Consider the following 18,989-nt stretch of genomic DNA (forward strand, 5'->3'; position numbering starts at 1 on the left):
AGGAATAAACATAGTTTTAGTTAGAGTTGATCTGTGGTTGAAAAATAAAATTACTAATAAATAAAAGAAGCAAACGCTAGTGTTGTATTTCCATTATTTAATATTTAAAGGACAGTGCACACCAGAATGACTTCAGATTCACAAGAATTAATGCAACACCATGAACTATGTACACAGATCAATAAAGGCACAGACTCGCTCACTGATTGGTCAAATTTATCTTTGATTTTTTCGATCATAAGAAAAATACAGCAACACATTTGACCTCTGCCTTTTTAAGGTTTATTCTCTCCTGCTGAGGTTCACTGAAGCTGCAGGACACACACAAGAACATCAATTCAAGTAAGGAGCTTCTCTCTCAGTAGTGCAGTTAAAACAATGATCAGTTAATCCTTTCTTCTGCTGGAGTAAATAGAAATTAGCACACATGAATACAAAAACATGCCTCTTCATGGTTCAAGTTTGGGCTTTTCATAGCTGCTTCGATTAACTATCTGTACTTTTTAGTTTAATCAAAAACAGGAATATTTTAGATGAGCATTTTCACTTTTCAGTCTTACAAATGTGCAATCTCTGATTTACTTTTTTTAAGTTTTTACATCATTATGAGCGGTATGTTTAGGTTTCAGACATACGGCTACATCATGAGTGTTCTTATACTTGCTAAACCACGACTCATTACTGGAAGACACCACAAGAGGGCACAACAGAGCGCTCAGGGCATAAACAACACATACCTGATGTGTAAGATGTGGGCAAACATGGAGAAACAGAATATCCATGATCAGACTAGCACCGTCTGGGCTCTACTTCCCCAAAATTTTCCACCATTAACATACCTAAAATTCCTGGTGTATTGATTTAATTAGTGGCTGTGTTAATTGGTGACCTTAGACCGACTACCTTTGCAGATTTCCTCCATACAGCTGCTGATGAAAACTGGCCTGGGTGCTGGTTTAGCTGAAGTGGTAGAGCAGGCAAACATACATAGGCTATAGTCCTCCATGCACTACATGCAGGATCAAATCCTGGTCTTGCACTGTTTTTGCATGTCTTCACCCTCTCTTTCCCCATGTGCTCCATGGGTGTGTAAAATGAGCTTAAACCCTGTAAAACCTGGTCTAAAGTCAGACGAACGTATATCAACTGAGCTTGTTCCACTCATGAGATGCACAGCTCCTCATAGAAATGTTTTTAATGGGTTAGGGTCTTGAAAGATTAACATCTCAGAAACACTTTAAGGATTCTTCTTCAAACTTTGCACTAGCATCCACTCTGACTCAAAGATGATTGACACAAATCATTGGGCCTCACACTCGTCCACTGCCTAGAAGATCTCTACAATCTGCCCTGCCACAAATCTACCCTGTACTCTCACCATTCGGTAATCAGCAGCCAGTATTTGCAGTGTGATTTTCTGCTGGATGCCGAGTTTTAGCAGGGTTGCTGTCCTGTTCACAGTAAAGTTACTAAGCCTCATCAATTACTGATCACAACACAAAATCGCCAGTGTGAGGTCTTTGAGGCTGTAAACTTTTCTGAAGGTTCAATCAGCAGCTTACAGCAAACATTAGATTCAGGAATTTTACATTTGTTGTGAAAGTATCAAGCTATAAGAGCCAAAGAGAACCCTGGGTGAATGCTTTGTTTTAGTGTATAAGACAATCTAAACAGATTTACCAACAACAGAAACCACCAGCATCAAACAGACCAGGACCAAAATCAAAGATTCAAACCTGTTATGTAGCTGATTAACTGAATTTAAGAGACATGCAGCTTGTACAGAGTCAATAAATCTATCATCTGACTTGGTTCACATTCATTGAGGAAACCTGCTTGTCCCAATAACCTATGATGTGATTTTTGTGTTTCAGATGGGAGTGATGCTGCAGAAAAGTCTTTAAACAGTCAGACATTGTTCTAGAAGGTATGAGGTGGAATCAGCAGCTCCAGATGTTGGGCGATTTTCTGTTTTAAAAACTGTCTGCTTCGACGATAAAGAGTTCCTCCATCAGGGCTGAGATCCCTGTGTCCATGTTAGAAGTTTGGTTTGTGCTTCTTCACCTCCACCATGAGGTGGTGCAGGTTGATGAGCTCGGAGCGGACGGCCAGGCTGCGGAACGTCGGCTGGTTCAGGATCTTGTGGAAGCCGTGGTAGTACTGGATCAGCTGGGTCAGAGCGCCCTGCAGGGGAAAACAGGAAAGTACGCCTTGTTATAAAACTCATGAACACACACTAGGGTTTTCACGATACCATGTATTTATTTATATATATATATATATATATATATATATATATATATATATATAGTACAGTCATGGACGAAAGTCATTGGCACCCCTGGAATTTTTCTAGAAAATACACCATTTCTCCCAGAAATTGTTGCAATTACAAATGTTTTATTTCCTTTATCTGCATTGGAACAACACAAAAACATCTGAAGAAAAAAGCCAAAATTGACATAATTTTACACAAAACTCAAAAATGGGCTGGACAAAATTATTGGCACCCTTTTACAACTGTGGGTAAATCATTTTATTTCAACCATGTGATGCTCATTTAAACTCATCTGTGGCAGTAACAGGTGTTGGCAATCTAGAAATCACACCTGAAGCCAGTTAGAATGTATAAAAGTTGACTCAACCTTTGTGTTGTGTGCCTGTGTGTGTCACACCAAGCATGGAGAAGAGAAAGAAGAGCCCAGAATTGTCTGAGGACTTAATAAGCAAAACTGTGGAAAATTATGAATAATCTCAAGGTTACAAGACCATCTCCAGAGATCTTGAAATTCCTTTGTCCACTGTGTGTAATATAATCAAAAAGTTTATAACCCATGGAACTGTGGCTAATCTCCCTGGACGTGGACGGAAGAGAAAAATGGACAAAAGAATGCAACGCAGGATAGTTGGAATGGTGGATAAACATCCTCAGTCAACTTCCACACAAATTCAGGCTGTCCTGCAGACTCAGGGTGCAAAAGTGTCAGCTGGGACCATACGTGGTCATCTGAATGAGATGAAGCGCTATGGCAGGAGACTGAGGAGAACCCCACTGCTGACAAAGAGACATAAAAAGCCAGACTGGAGTTTGCAAAAATGTACCTGAGTAAGCCTCAATCCTTCTGGGAGAACATTTTGTGGACAGATGAGACTAAGGTAGAGCTTTTTGGAAAAGAATGACATTCTACCGTTCACAGAAAACAGAATGAGGCCTACAAAGAAAAGAACACAGTACCTACAGTCAAACATGGGTGCCTTGACTGTGTGCAAGGAATCATGAAATCTGGAGACTATCAAAACATTTTGGGACGCAATGTAGGGCCTAGTGTCAGAAAGCTGGGTCTGTGTCAGAGGTCATGGGTGTTCCAGCAGGACAATGACACCAAACATACCTCAAAAAGCACCAAGAAATGGTTGGAGACAAAGCTGGAGAGTTCTGAAGTGGCCAGCAACGGGATCTAAATCCCACTGAACACCTATGAAGAGATCTCAAAACTGCTGTTGCAAGAAGGCACCCTTCAAATCTGAGAGACCTGGAGCAGTTTGCAAAAGAAGAGTGGTCCAAAAATCCAGCTGAGAGGTGTAAGAAGCTTGTTGATGGTTATAGGAAGAGTTTGGTTTCAGTTATTTTTTCCCAAGAATGTGCAACCAAATATTAAGCTGGAGTGCCTGCAATTTTGTCCGGCCCATTTTTGGAGTTTTGTGTAAAATTATGTCAATTTTGGCTTTTTATCTTCAGATTTTTATATATTGTTCCAATGCACATAAAGGAAATAAACATGTATACCAAAAACATTTTCAATTGCAACAATTTCTGGGAGAAATGGTGTATTTTCTGGAAAATCCAGGGGTGCCAGTACTTACTAAATCTTGTTAACAGTGTAGCAGCAGTGAATCACCTATCTGCTGTCCGTCTCACCTGTATGATGCTGGTTCCATTCTTAAAGTTTGTGAAGGACCTCATCACATCTTGACTCATGGCCTCCACCGACTGTTTCCACGTACTGGAAAACCCCCGAACAAGCTGAGTGATCCGAGCTGACAGGAACACAAACATGGTTATAAACTCTGGTTAAAAATGAATGATGTGAGTTTGATTACAAAGACTTCTGCTCAGATAACATCTGGTTTTAATGTTTTTTTTAAAGTTTGTTTCACTGATCGACCAAACAAAAGGAAACAATTACAAACAAAAATCTCAAACTTTGAATGAAAAGCAGAAGAAAGAAGAAAACCCTTGTATCATCTGCTTCTCTTTCACAAGATAAAAAAGCACACAGGGTGAAACAATTAGGAGTCAGCTGATACTTCTATGTGTATTATTCCTTTATGTGATGGCCGGTCATGTTCCTGTGTGTTGTGGTCAATTCTAGAGAAAACTCTGTGAGGGGATAAGACTGATCTGATCAGGTGAGTTAGAAATCTCTCGCCTCAGACTGACAGAGAAACAAAACTGAGGGAAAGCTTCATAAATCAGTGGTTCAGTTTTGTTTTTTCTGTAAACAATGAAGTGAAACCAGCTCGCTGTCACTGTTTTTATGAGTCATTCAGGAACAATCCAGTCAATGAGGAGGATGTGGAGATTTCCTGTGTGTAACCACATCAACACATCAAACAGGCTGTATGTAAATGAGACTGTCACCTTCCTCATTCTTCAGTCGGTCTAGCTGCCCTTTCTCCACCAAAGCCTCAGCCTCCTTTACAAAGGCAATCATGCCTCCGAATGGGGCGGACAGAATTTCCTCGATAAACTCCTAGAACAGGAAAGGCGAGATTCAACTCGTGAAGCATAATTTTAACTCCTTATTGAGACAGCACGGCAGTAATAATAATGATTCCTATTAATAACAACTGGTCTGAGGGTTAAATTGCTCTTCAAGTCACATGTGAATAACTTGAATTACTTGTGTCCTGGCCAGGAGCAGCTGCTGGAAACCTTCCACCTCTTTGCTGTCATCTGCTGCCCTCTCCTGGACGAACGAGAGAAAAACAACCAATTTAACTCATGTTCTTCTTTTCCACAGGTTAGGGGGAGAGGAAAGCCTCTCATGTAAGACAGGTGAGATGTGCAGGTTCCAGCAGCTCACCATGAGGACGCTGAGCATCATGTCGTAGTTGTTGATGAGGAAGATGAGCTGGTCTCTTCTAGAGGGAAACTCTGCCGCCATCTTCAGCACAAAGTTCTCCACCTCCACCTGGAGAAAAACAAATGTTCACATCCTTTCCATTGAGTCAGTTTGTTAAAAGAACGCTGGCGTCTCAGTCAGTTAAAAACACTGGTTTATAGCCTTGTTCTTTAACAGACCTCCACATCTTAAAGTCCAAATACAGAACATCGTTTTAATAAAATTGTGCTGATTATTTCAGGGTAAATGCATGAAAAGAAGAAAGCACAAAGGCCTTTTTTTGTGAAAACCTGATTTTAAAAGGCGAATTTGTCTCAATATTTCCTCTCTATCAAAGAACAGGAGAACTTTGTTTTCTTACACATATTGTCTCCCACATTTTCCTGCCTTATTACTTTTTACTCTTCATATTTTTACTCTTCATTTTCAAAGCTACTGCTAGAGGGGTGCGCGATATATCCGCAAATAAGGGTTCGTTGGGGGTCAGGAAGAGAGGAGCAGCCATTAGGAATGAATGGGAACGGAGGAAAGTTAGTGCTTTATGGCTTTAAATGGACCTGTATGCTGCAGTTATAAGCAGAAAATTTCTACATTCACTGAGTACGATCCCTACACTTTACAAAAAAGTGTTTTTATCCATGGTTTAACCAATTTACTTGGCATGGAGGACTATCAAAATTTACACAGTCCTGCAGACCTCCTAGCATCGTTCGTCCAGATGAAGGGAGATGAGTCTAGTACTGAGCAAAGAGGCAAGCTGAGCCTCTTAAATACATAAAACATTCCAAATTTTGTCACAAACATGCTTTAATTGAAATGGTCATGTACTATCAACTGAATAAGTTTCCTTATTCCTTTCCTTTGAGTTTCCTTTCCTCCAGCCTTTATGAGCAACTGGCTCAACTGAGCTGAGCCCAATGATCTGGATCAATAAAACATGAATTCCCATCACAACAAGAGAGACTGGACAGACATCAACTAAAGAAACACAGGTAAGATTGATGAGCTAAACCGTGACAGAACTGGACTGAACCAAACCGGGCCAGACCGCTTTAATTTCATAAGCAGCTATTTTTCAAGTTCCTCATCTTATGTGTTTTTCAACAAACAAGCAATAAATCCTTCTATATTATAACAAACGCAACAGAAAAAAATATCTAAGTGGGATCATTTAGACCAGGGGTTTTCAAAGCATGGGCGAGTGAGCCTCCCCTAGGAAAAGATCATTTATTCTGCAGCCCCCACACCCCAATATAAAAAATAGGATTACAAATAAAAGTAAAACTATATTTTCAAACATTTGTAAACATTTTTATTTTTAACATTCTAACATTGTTGATACTTTTGTTTGCATGATTATTTAAACATCCATCTTACCCTGAAAATCAGTTATTTAGTTTCACTAATGAGCTTATTGCCAATACCGTCTGATTTTTATGCTCTGCACTTTAATTTAGAGGGGACCATGAGTTTGCATGAGAGCAGATCATCACCTTCAGCCCTGCCTGGTGCTCACTTTTGATCATTGTTGGTGCCGAACACCTGCAGAGGCTGCTTTAGTGTTTAATGGTGCTAAATGTCTCAGTTACCTTGAGTGACCAAAATTGCTCTTTACCTCCTATCAAAAAATTCCCTTGACTTAATGCTTTGACTCAGAATGACCCCAGGGTTTACTTATTTGCCAGTTAAACAGCATCAACGTTGAGCATCATCAGGGCCACTGCAGGAAAATCCTAACTTTAATAGTTGACTCTAGTATAGTCTTTGTAGTAACTATTAATCTGTCCATTTACTCCACACAGCAAAGTTGGTTTATGGGTCTGCGCCTCCCCTGAAGTCCTGTGGCGCCCCCAGGGAAGACCCGCCTCACACTTTGAAAACCACTGATTTAGACTCATTACAAATTCAGTGTGAATTATTGTACTGAAGGAAATGATTTTACATCTTTATCATATCTAATATGACAGAAGTATGCAAAAACAAAGAAACTAGGATTTTTGCAAATGATTCTAGAAAAAAAATTAACTTGAGTGTTTGCTTGATGTGTAGAGAAGAACATCTCTGCCCAAGAAAATGTACTTAACTGATATTTTAAAATACATTTCAGCTCAAAGAAATACTGAGCCTTCTTTGATTTGAAAATTGCAGTCGAACTCACCGCCCTGTTTCAGATGGAGGCTTTTTAAAATTCCTGCCTGCTGCTGGTTCCTCCATGATTTCTGTTTCTCCTTTTATGTCCAGCTATTTTATTACTTATAGGACATAAAATAGGCGTAGGAAATAAGAATGTTTTTATTTCTGCACTTCACCCTGTTAAGCCTGATACCTCAAACAATAGCAAGAAAATTCTCCTTTTTTGGAACTGAGATGCTTAATTAACCTTCTACGAAAATCCAAACAAAGAAAAAATGCCATAAAATGTCACCTAAATGTATTTTTTGTATCACATTAGGCATTTCTGGCAACTGATAATCCGCTGAAGGGCATTTTTATCATTTATCAGACTGTTTACAAAAGGTTTTAAAGGAAATTATTGATCATGTTGATTAGACAGAGTTCATAAAACTTGGTATCAAATATGACACAATTGGCTTTACCCTTTTGAAATCTAGCATGTGTCGCTGTTGAAGCACACTTTGCATTACCCTATTAGAAGTCATGACTTGCCATGGGGATTTCTCTACTGCTGCATGAAATCATGTCACTATCACGTTTTTGGACATAAAAAATAAGTTACCATAGGTTTAGGCTGGACCAACAGAACGGGGTCAGCTGTTCTCAATGGTAAACATGGTCCTGTCCCTGCTTTTTTGAGACTATTGCTGCCATCAAATTCATAATGAGCTATTATTTGTCATGAGACTGTAAAATGTCTAAGTTTCAACATCTGATACATTGTTTATGCTCTATTGTGATTAAAATATGGGTTTATGAGAATGAAAATCACTGACTTCTGTGTTTATTTACATTCTAAACAGCGCTCTAACTTTTTTGGAACTGTGGTTGTATTTGCCCCTGCTTCTTTTCAAACTAAAATCTTTGCTGGTAAACATGTAAGGAAAGACTCTCTGTATCAGTGTAATGTTGATGACTCTGACCTAGTGGCACAGAAATTAAACTTGAACGATCTCTGATGTTCCAGTTCTTTTTAGGTCAGACAGAAGAATCAGGAACATGATGATCTTCATATTACACTTGATTACAGTTAACCATAGTTTTAATTAAAGTGTTATTATCATACTTTACTATTGGCTGTGCCACATTTTCTGTTTCATAGAGAAGTCCCAGCCTTTAATTGTGTGCCAGGTTAAATCAGACCTGCAGCTGTCCCAGCAGGGCGTTGGTTCTCTCGTTGGGGAACGTTTGGTTGATGCTGACGATAGCCGACGAGAACTCTGCGTAACGACGAGTGATCTGAAACACAGGAAAACCCTTGTTACAGCGGCCTGAGCAGCTGTGTGTGGGTTTGTTTGTGTTTATGTCAACGTACGTAGTGTGGTCTGGTGTCCAGTACTCCCAGTTTCTGAGGGTCTGTGTTTCTGATGCTGTGGATGTTCATCTCCAGGATCATCTCAAACCTCGGCCACAGAAGCTCCAGCACCGCCTCCCAGTACCTAACACACAAAAAACCCTGAATGAGGACTAGGGGGCTAGGTTTGTTCATTGCTGTCCCATTCCAGCTCGTTAAAGAGATGTTAGGAAGCCCTTTTTTTGGTGGTGGTGGTTTTTCTAGCCTAGTATGGTTCATGTCCTTTGAAGTGTAAAAAAAAACAAACAAAAAACCCCACATACAACCACTACACTTTTTATGCATTTCATAACCGAAAGCTGCGTGCAGTTTTCTTTCTTTACGCTTATAATAAATATGACGTGTTCATCAAGGGGTCACTGACTTGTCCAGAGCCGGGATGTTCCTCTTGGCCGTGATGGCTCTGAAGCGGAGGATGATGTGGATGCAGAGGAAGATGGCGATGCTGTCGTAGCAGTCGGACACGTACGTGGACATGCTTTTCTGGAAGAAACAGAGATAATGCTGTTAATTAGAGGCAACTGGTGGGTTAAAAAAGGAGATAACTAATTTTTTGTAGCATCTGTCTTTTTTTTCCATAGTTTAAAAGAGAATCAATGGGTATGACTCCCATTGATTTCAAGTTTTTTATTTTGTATTTCACATAATTATAACTCTTTGTCCCACAAACCGTTCCCTAATCGATCACCAACCACATAATGTAGGTCAGTGGTTCCCAAATTGGGGGTCGGGAGAGGGGGCCGCCGGATGCTTTCAAAAAACAACTAAAAATTTTATATGATTCAAAATCATAAATTGTATTATTCATTGAAAAAAGATTGTTAAAATGAGTTCAATTTTTAAAAAACATAGTTTTCTAGTGATATATGTGATTAAATGTCAGTAAAAGTTATAAAAACTACCTAATATGCAAGTTTCAGGTCTCTGACGCCGTTGTTTTTGGGGTCACGGGCTTAAACGTTTGGGAGCCCCTGATTTAGGTGTTCGTCCAACTTCTATAAATCAGATTCCATGCACTTTCATTTAGACATACATGTTTACATGGATTTAAAAGTCCAGTTTAGTTAGAAAAACACAACATTTCCAGAACAGATTTGATCAAGTACTCATTCATGTCTCTGTTGCCAGCTGAAATTAAAAAAATCAAAACTCAAAACAAGATTTTTAAGACATTTAAAGACCTTAATTTAAAAAAAAAAATAATGTTAAGACCTTCAAACACTTAAAGATTCATTGGTGTTTACTTGGTGTTTGTTAAGCGGCGCTCCAAACGTACCAGAAACATACTGAGAGTTTTTCCCATGATGCTGTTGAAAAGGTCGAGGGCGGAGTTTCCTGCCACCATAAAGAAGTCGGAGAGGAAAAGGAACTCTCTGCAGCCGTTGTCCAGCAGAGCGTAGTGCTGGCTGCGAAACAGCGTCTCATACGGATACTGAAAGAGACAGAAGAGGAGAATAAATCCATCAGTCTAAAGAGACTCTGCTATCAAACCTGAGAGTCCAGGTTTACAGAAGAGTCTCAGAAGAATCCACAAGGTGTCAGTGTGGATCAGCGGTTTGCTTTGGTAGCTCGGTGCATGCTGGAACATCCTGCAGTGACCTCTCCTACACTTCAGAGATCTTTAGAATAATTATAGAGCGATTTAAAGCTGGTTTTTAGGTTTCCCGCTCTGTAATCTAGTCCTGGTTTCACCTGGAATCCTGCAACTACTCATTCGTTTAGTCTATCACAATTAGGTCAGCACTCTTCTTTTCTGTGAGATAATTTACTTTCTGATTATATGGGAATAAATTATACCTGTTTAAATGCCACACTCTACATGCCCTAAATACATGACAAGGTTACATTTTCAGGTCTGCTTGGTAGATGTGAAAGCGAAAGACTGGAATTAGAAAAGAAGTATTTCATTAAAACAAGAACAAAAATCTGTTTAGAAGGTTACTTGTGGGGTGGTTAAAACTCTTCATACAAATAAAAGCAGGCCTTTTTTAACACGAGAACATTAGAATAGACTAAAAAATGTACAAAAACACCGCTGTTTGGTGTTTCTGTGATGTCTCACCCTACTGTCTCCTCTCTGGGCTGTGTGAGGGACGAGGATCGGCCCCTCCAGCTCTGCAGGACTGAGGATGGCCCCCCGCTGACCCAGAGTGAAGATGGTGTTTCTGCTCTTCAGAGAGGGTTTGGAGAAAAAACCTGCAGCAGGCAGTCAAGGAGCCTAAGGCGTAGTTTCTGAGGGAACAAGCTGGGGCGTTGGTGGGTCTAATTAGTCCTAAATAAGCCCATCTGTGATCAATGCATTCTTCGACTAGGTGTTGCACAAAAACGTACAACGCACGCCTAAGCAGCATAATTAGTATGAGTATGACACAGCTGGTCCCCGTGTTTGTGTGTCAGAGGGAAATGAGAAGCGTCTGATCAAACCTTCAGCTGGAGAGGAGCCATCCTTGCTTTTGTGTTCAATGTCCTGGCCTCCTCCCAACCTAACACCTGTGTTTAGAAAGGTGGTTTGGCACACAGACAGAAAGAATGTTTTTACGCACGTTTGGGAGATAGAAAGTATTCCACGCGGGAACTCTATCACCTTAATGTTTCTGATGAAGCTATTGGTTGTCAAACTGGGGGTTTCAAAAGTCTGATATGAACTCTGCCTGACCTTAAAGCATGATGTGTAACAACTGAAGAGACTGAAAGGAGTCTGGCTAATCTTTTAGCTTCGCTTTTTTAAAAGATCTCCAGAAAAACACCAGAATGTACATGTTGTCATGCCAAATGGAATAAAATGGGATGCGTGCATGTCTTCAGAGGGCTTCTATAAGTGTGCAGTTTTCAAACATGTCTGTTTTGTTCAGTCATGCCTTTTGCTCCATTTAAGATTCAAACTGCAATAAAAACATTAGAGTGGTTGCTGTTTTTCAGCTTTTTAAGTTGTGTTTTCTCATACAGGAGTCAGTGACATGGATGAGTAATTAGTGAAGACCCACAGATGTAAAGGGCACTGTAGAGTTCCAAGCGACTTCAAAATTCAGCAGTATAAAGGTGAATTAAAGGCCGTTAAAAATATGAAAGAATCTGTTAATTTAAGAGAGAAAGAAGACTTTCTGATATAAGTATATACCCAGGTTTTGCTCCTCACAAATTTTAAATCTAACAATCTCAAAATGTCCTTGTTTCACCTTTAATATCCACGGTGCTTGAATACTAAAATGAAGCACACCCAGCTTGATTTAAAGGATATCTTTCTTGGCCGTGTCTTCCACTCCCATCAGGTCGTCTTTATCTGCCACCTCTTCGTACTGCAGACACAACAAACATCACTTCAGATATCAGAGCTTTTATATAAACTGTGAGACAGACAAGACAACAGAATGAGGGGGCAAAAGATGTCTAAACTGCACGCCAGGACGTCCTGCACCAGGTGTACTGTGCGCTCCTGTCTATGAGGAATATGTCCACTGACCTGCACTTTGAGCAAGCGGCCGCTGTACGACTTGAAGTAGCTGTAGTAGATTTTGCTCATCGTGTCCACGTACTCGTCTCTGATCTCCTTCGCCACTGATCTCTCATTGGCCAGAAGGAACTGGTAGAAAAATCTACAACAGGACAAAGAAAGCAAAAAAAGAGAACAGGTGATAATGTATTCAGAAAACATAAAACAAGACATTAGGAAAAAAATCCCTCAAGATTATTTCTCTTTGATATTTTTAGTCTTTAGTCAGGACAGACATTGTAAGAGCCTTTAAAGACCAGAATTAAGACACATTTATGTAGTTATTGTAGTAAAAATAACAGCTATGGTATATTAAACTCCTTAAAACTTAAGCTTGGTGCATTAAAAGTCATGATATGCTCCAGTGATGTTTTGGCTTCACTATGAAGACTGCAGAGATGTTAAGAGTGAGGTTGAGGTGACACCTCCTCTATACGAGCCCTCTATACCCGCTCTGGCTGTGAAGAGATCTTGCCATCCCGTAATGCTGAAACATGCTGCAAATTGATGGATGTATTATAACGCCATCATGGTGTACGTCTCAAAGTAAAAAGAGAGCAGGGCGTTGACACATCACAGCCATGGAAATGCACTGTAAAAACACCTACAGAAAGTTAAAGCAGAGAGGCAACCATGCACTGTAGAAATGCTGTTAACTGTCAGTAAGGCAAGTGAATACACAACAAAAAAATTTAAATAAAAAATAACAATAACAAAAACTAGCCATTGTCACTGAAAAAAATTTCAGACCGTTCACAGGTAAAAATACAACTTTTATGGGCTTAAATTTCTAATATCTATAATACTTTTTAATGATGCATTAGCACTGATTAAGAACAATTAAAAAAAATATTTTCCAGCATAATCGTTCTTGATTTAGCTCTATTGAATCTTTGAAGTTTCTAATAAAAATAATTGCTTGAATTTTCCTGTCAGTAGAGTAAACTGGAGTGTTTTATTTTCGAGAGTAGCGACAGGCTTCATGTAGTTTGTTACTTCATTGTTTAACATCAATCACACCTTCCTTTTGGCTAAATATCTATATTAAGCACAAGCAAAACTTCCTAACGTACTTATTCATGTTGCATTTTTATTTGTATGCTACAGATGGAAAGGAAACATTTTTTATTAGACTAAGAAGACTAATTGCCTTTTATTTTTACCTTTCTTCCCTCACGATCTCTGTCAGAACTTACAGATCAGGTATTTTCTCACCTGTATTTGAGCAGAGTATTCTGTGGGATCTGATAGTTCGTCATCGGCTTCCTGAACGAGTAAATCTTTTGCAGAATGAATTCTCGGATCTTTGACACCGCCTGCAAGGAGGCACAGACATTCAAACAGGTTAATGTGAGCTGGAGTCTTATTTCTGAGGGACGGAGGGAAAAGAAGAGAATTAGAATTAGATAGGCTATTTATAGACCGTCTCGACTGAACCTGTACTGACCTGTACTGTCCCACTTTCTTGGCACCCTTCTGTAGGGATGCCAGGCACACCTATTCATACCAAAAGAGTGGAGCTAAACACAACAGAGGGTATGCACTGATGTGACATGACCGCTCTGCTAAAAAAAACATTGCAGACTGCTCTATGAGGATTGGGTGAAAACTGGAGTAAAGTATCTGCTTGAATCAGGGACATTTGGACTGAAAAGAGATCCAGACTGTTTAGAGTTACTAATTCACCAAGCAAGCATGTCTTTGGTGGTGGAAGGCCAGTGTACCCAGAGAGTGTACCCAGAGAGAACCCATGCATGCACAGGGAGAACATGCAGACTCTGCACAGAAAGGCCTTGACTGGGAACCAGGATAATTAAAAAATGAGTAAACAGCTTTTTAAATATATACTGCAGGTCTCCTTAGGGCTTCTGTAACTAGCTGATATATTAAGGAATCTCTTCAAACCGTCCCCCTCTGAACGTCACCTTGAGTTTGAGGCGGTCCACGATGTCCTGGATGTCGGAGCAGGCCAGCGTCTCTCTGAAGCTCAGCTCTTTGGCGAAGTTGATCTTGTTGTTGAGCTCGTGCAGCTGCTCCAGAAACTCCTGCTCTGTCACAGGACTGTCCAGGATGGTGCTGTGAGGATGCAAAACCATGTCAGACAAACTTCTACAACACAAAAACTGCTTTCTTCACGTCCTCTCTCTGTCCCACTTACGAGATCATGGCTCCAGGCACCACCAGCTCGTCCACCAGCTGGCTGAGATGGCTGCGTACGGCCTGCCGGTTCTTCAGCCGGACATTCATGCTGACCGACTGCTGCTGCAGAGTCTGAATCTCACTGCTGATTGAGGAAAGGTCGCTCTGGAAGCCACTTAGCATGCCCTCCATACGCTGAGGGGAAGAACACAAAATAAATGTTGAATTTTAAAAAATCTTACACCACCTCAAGGGTGAAGGCAGGAACAAAAGACCGCAGATTATGGTTTGTTGCTCTGATTGGCCCCAAATGAATGTGACAGGTTCATAAAATCCCTGATGAATGTGAAATACATCCCATGCCATGGAGATGTGAAACAGGCTATCCGGCATGTCGTGTTAGAAAAACTTAAGAACTGCCCTTGTCAACTCTACCTGCTGATGAGGACCAGTATTCAAGCATGGCTGCATTCAAATCTCCTGCATACCATGCCCATGTCTGCACAAATGCTGCATAAGACCACCTGTTCAGGTGGACCAATGATGCCTGAGTATTGCTCACTTGTTCTGACACTTATAAAATGAACCAGACTTTGAGGTCAAGTGTACTTGGATCTGGGTCTCTAATGTGAAACTACACCAAGGCTACAACTCTGAGTTCTCTACTGCTCAAATGAATTGTCTGAATAAAATCCATCCATCTAGCCTGGCAGCAGGTGAAGTAAGTCAGCCCAGACATGTCTCTCCTCAGTGATATTTTCCACATCTTCCTGGGGGATTCTGAGGCATCTCAAACCAGATGAGCTACATAAGCTCTCCAGCAAGTCCTGGGTCTACCCTGAGATCTCCTCCCAGCTGGCGTCTGGCCTGGAAGACCTCCACAGGGAGGCGACCAGGAGACTTTCTGATCAGGTGCCTGAACCTTTCAAGTCAAAGGAGCAGCGGCTCTACTTTGAGCTCCCTCCGGATGACTGAGCTCCATGCCGTTTCTCAAAGGCTGAGCCCAGACACCCTCTTGAGGAATCTCATTTCAACCGTTTGAACCTGTGATCTCATTCCTTCGGTTATTACCCGGAGCTCATGACCATCGGTGAGGGTTGGAATGAAGACTGACTAGTAAACCGAAAGCTTTGCCTTCCAGCTCAGCTCCCTCTTCACCACAACGTCTGCAATTCTGCCAATGCTGCACCAATCCGCCTGTCAATCTCAGGGTCCATTCTACCCTCACTCATCAACAAGACCCCAAGATACTTGAACTCCTTCACCTGGGAGAAGGACACCTTCGCTGACAGGGGGACCCAATCCATTTAGAATTAAAGCTTTTGTTATATTGTTATTGAATGAGACAAAAAACTAAGAATCTGTCTTTGTTTAAAGAGGGCTGTTGTGTATTCTTTCTAGCTGCTGTCTATCATACAGTGCACTCTGGGATAAAGATGAAGCTGTTTCATCTTACCTCGAGGATGGAGTCACAGGCGGTGATCTGGTTGTGCAGAAGAGCGATGTTCTGACTCTCCTTGATGTCTGGCACATGAACAGTCAAGGAAACAAAAACAGCAGCACATTTTCTTTGTTTGCATTTTCAATCCTCTTCAAACAAAGACATTTAGTAAAATAAAACAAGTTTAAAATAAAATAGGAACAACTTAGAAATGGGTCTGAGCTGTAACCATCCCCACAGAATCATTTAAAGTCAAACTTCGATCAGAAAGGATACAATCTTTGATAGAGGCCTGTTCAATCCTCTGCAGCTCAGACTCTACCTGTTTGGAGTACTGACGAAGGTCGACACCCTGAAACAAAAACATCGCCGTCACATTAATGCCTCACAGAAAATGAGGATTTTCTCACACAATTCATCACACAAGAACTGCCTTAACACTAGTCTTTTCTGAATCCGTGGATCAAACTTAAATGTCATGATGTTCTCACCGTTTTTAACGCCTCCTTCACCAGATCATCCTCCAGGTTAGCTTGAATGTGAACTGCAGGAAAGAAAAAACATTCCTTACAAACTTAACATCGAACAAAAACTCTTTGGGTTGTGTTTACGTGTATTTTATTTTTCCTCATGCAAACAAACAGCTTATGAGAACAGTAAAGTTTAATGTAGACACGGCATGTTGAAAGTATTTTGCTGTACTGACAATTTCAAAAATTCAAAAGGTTTCAGACACATATTTTGAATTGTTAATGCTGATGTCATGCTCACAAGTGTCTGTATTTATCTATGTTTTATCCTGACTCCAATGTGACATCAGCTCATAATAAATGCACAGCTTACTGTCCACTTCATCCAGGATATACTCATCAGTGGTGAGGTCTAGCTCGCCCAGGTTGAGGTGAGCGATGTCTCCATCAGTCTTCTAGAAAAAAACACACACACACAACATCACATATAATTAATCATTTTGGACATGCTTTGTTGAAGTGGTGGGTTTCTATGTTATAAATGCAAAAAGGGGTGTTTGAAATGATAAAGAGGCACTTTATGCCATCTGGTACAACAAATGTGGTAAAAATAAGTGGGTACAAACATTTTTATATTTGTACATGAAGGAAAAAAAAAAAAAAAAACACGTGTGTGATGGTTCTAAATAAATAGTTAGGGTATTTATAAATAGAGGTACTTTGCAGTTCAGCCAAACAGCTTCAGTGAAGGAATGAACACCTTTGGCTTGCAACCTGTTCCCTGGCATTTTTAACTGATCTATTCACTTCAATTCAATTCAATTCAAAACTTTATTACAGACTCTAGGTCCAGAAAGAAAAAATAATACAACACATACAAGGTCAGAACAATACATGCATGTTTTCATAAAGGCAGCATAAAAGTTAATAAATGACATTCCATATGAAAAAGCATAAACAAGATTATGTTTCCATAATGGTGACATGTATCTAACAGTACTCTTTGACGTCAGTCAGAGCCAAAATGATTTTTTACCCAGTGGAATCAAGTCAGCAGATACATTTTTACATCAGTTTTATTAAGAAAACGTGAACTGCACCATCTTGGTCTTTTTCAGTAATATCTCAGTGCATCATTATAGGCTACTTGTAGCCTCTGCATACTTGATTTCTTTAAACAAAGACATATGAAATAGGGCTGAACAATTTTGGAAAATTATCTAATTGCTACCCCCCCCCCCCCCCCCCCCATATTGCAATTGCGATTTGATATGCGATTATTCCTCACATTTCTTATATGCCTAAACAAGGGCTGAACAATTCTTTAAAAGTGTCAAATTCTGATGATTTTGACTTGTATTGCAAATTGGATATGAACTTTTGCACTGAAGAGTTTTTGTCATTCTTATATTTTATAAGAAAAAAGCACAAAATGAGAAATTTTTGTAGACAATTCTAAAAAATGGCACCTGAATGACTGTATGACAGGTCATGCATCACATCCCTGCTGCAAAAGAAAAAAAAATGTAAAACTGGCATTTTGACACACATTTCAGGTCAAAGCAATATTGCATGTTTTGCGATTTGAAAATTGCAGCAGGCCATATTGCGACTTAATCTAATTTTTGATTAATTGCCCAGCCCTAATATGAATAAAAACTGAAGGGGGTCCTACTGCAGCTACAAAGATGGGTTAAGTGAGGGAAACAAAATAAACTTTCAGTTTTACTGTATATGAGTCAAATTAATGGTGTCAATTACATTTTATTTTATATATTTTATTATAGAGGTGTGACTTTACCTGGACTACTTGGTTGGAGATCTATTCTGCTGATGTTCTTGCCAATAAGGAAAGATCATATTTCACTGTACAACTCTTCAGCGGTTACTCAGTACTTAAGTAATCTTTAAATTAAATAATTTTGACTTTTACTTTTTATTCAGTAAATTTTAACCAGAGCAACTGTTCAAACTGTAAAAAAAAACACAAACAAACAAACAAAAAAAACAAACCAAAACAAAAAAAATTTAAAAATGAGGTTTTAAAAAGTCTTGCTTCTTCCTTTAAACTCTCAAATCTCAAGTTTTACTGTTGTGGCCTTTTAAAGTTATATATGAATGATTTGCTCATTGGAAAAAAGCCCATAGATATTGTAATTTTATTGATAGGCAACTCTGGCTGACAGACTGCTTAACCACTGAATGTGTTCAGGAAGTCATCGGGCTTTGCTGTGCCATGACAGGATGCTAACAGCTACATTAGCCGGAAATAACAATTAGATTGTAAAATTACATTTTTGTCAACTTGGTCAACGTCCAAAATGTGAGTAAACAGTATTTAATACAAATAAAACATAATTAATTTAACCGTTACGCTCCACAAAGCTTTAATCTGACGTTCCAGTTCATTGATACGTCGACTTGTTCTGGGCATGACACAGCGAAGTCAAACGTTAAATATTTAAGTTTTTTTCATGCAGAACAATGTATTTAAATGGAAGTGATAACATCACCTCGTCTTGAAGATACGCCATGGCGATATCTGTCTGGTTTCCAGCTGTGTTTACATCGGGAGCCGCTCCAACGGCCGAAGAAGCTTCCTCCGCCATCATGCTAACGTTTATTGAAACTACGAATGTAACGTTCCGCCTTCACGTCACTGGAAATACAAAAGAGTCCTTTCCCAGCTGAAAAGCAAATAATTACAATTGGAATACATAAAAAATATTTTGATTGCTTAAGACGTTTACATGTTAATTTTTTTGGCGCACTTTTTAACCCTGTAATGTTAATT

At 39.7% G+C, this 18,989-nt stretch overlaps 1 protein-coding gene across 2 annotated transcripts; it reads right to left on the reverse strand.

Moving 5' to 3' along the window:
• Positions 1–203: 203 nt before the first annotated feature.
• Positions 204–18,987, reverse strand: vps52 (VPS52 subunit of GARP complex). Of its 2 annotated transcripts, none has more exons than XM_041808796.1 (20): positions 18,709–18,987; positions 16,569–16,647; positions 16,217–16,269; positions 16,002–16,077; positions 15,741–15,808; positions 14,304–14,479; positions 14,071–14,221; positions 13,361–13,461; positions 12,116–12,248; positions 11,894–11,951; positions 10,718–10,851; positions 9,932–10,087; positions 9,020–9,138; positions 8,617–8,740; positions 8,445–8,540; positions 5,088–5,195; positions 4,905–4,970; positions 4,643–4,754; positions 3,920–4,038; positions 204–2,184 (listed from the first exon to the last, which is right to left on the reverse strand). In XM_041808796.1, the coding sequence occupies exons 1-20, from the start codon at positions 18,805–18,807 to the stop codon at positions 2,038–2,040; spliced, it is 2,175 nt and encodes a 724-aa protein (XP_041664730.1). In that variant the 5' UTR covers positions 18,808–18,987; the 3' UTR covers positions 204–2,037. The 2 variants fall into 2 exon arrangements, with proteins under 2 accessions (XP_041664730.1, XP_041664729.1); XM_041808795.1 differs by having other exon boundaries at positions 16,569–16,650.
• Between the last annotated feature and the right edge of the window lie 2 nt (positions 18,988–18,989).

The sequence above is a fragment of the Cheilinus undulatus genome, linkage group 16 (assembly GCF_018320785.1).
Source record: "Cheilinus undulatus linkage group 16, ASM1832078v1, whole genome shotgun sequence".
NCBI lineage: Eukaryota > Metazoa > Chordata > Actinopteri > Labriformes > Labridae > Cheilinus > Cheilinus undulatus.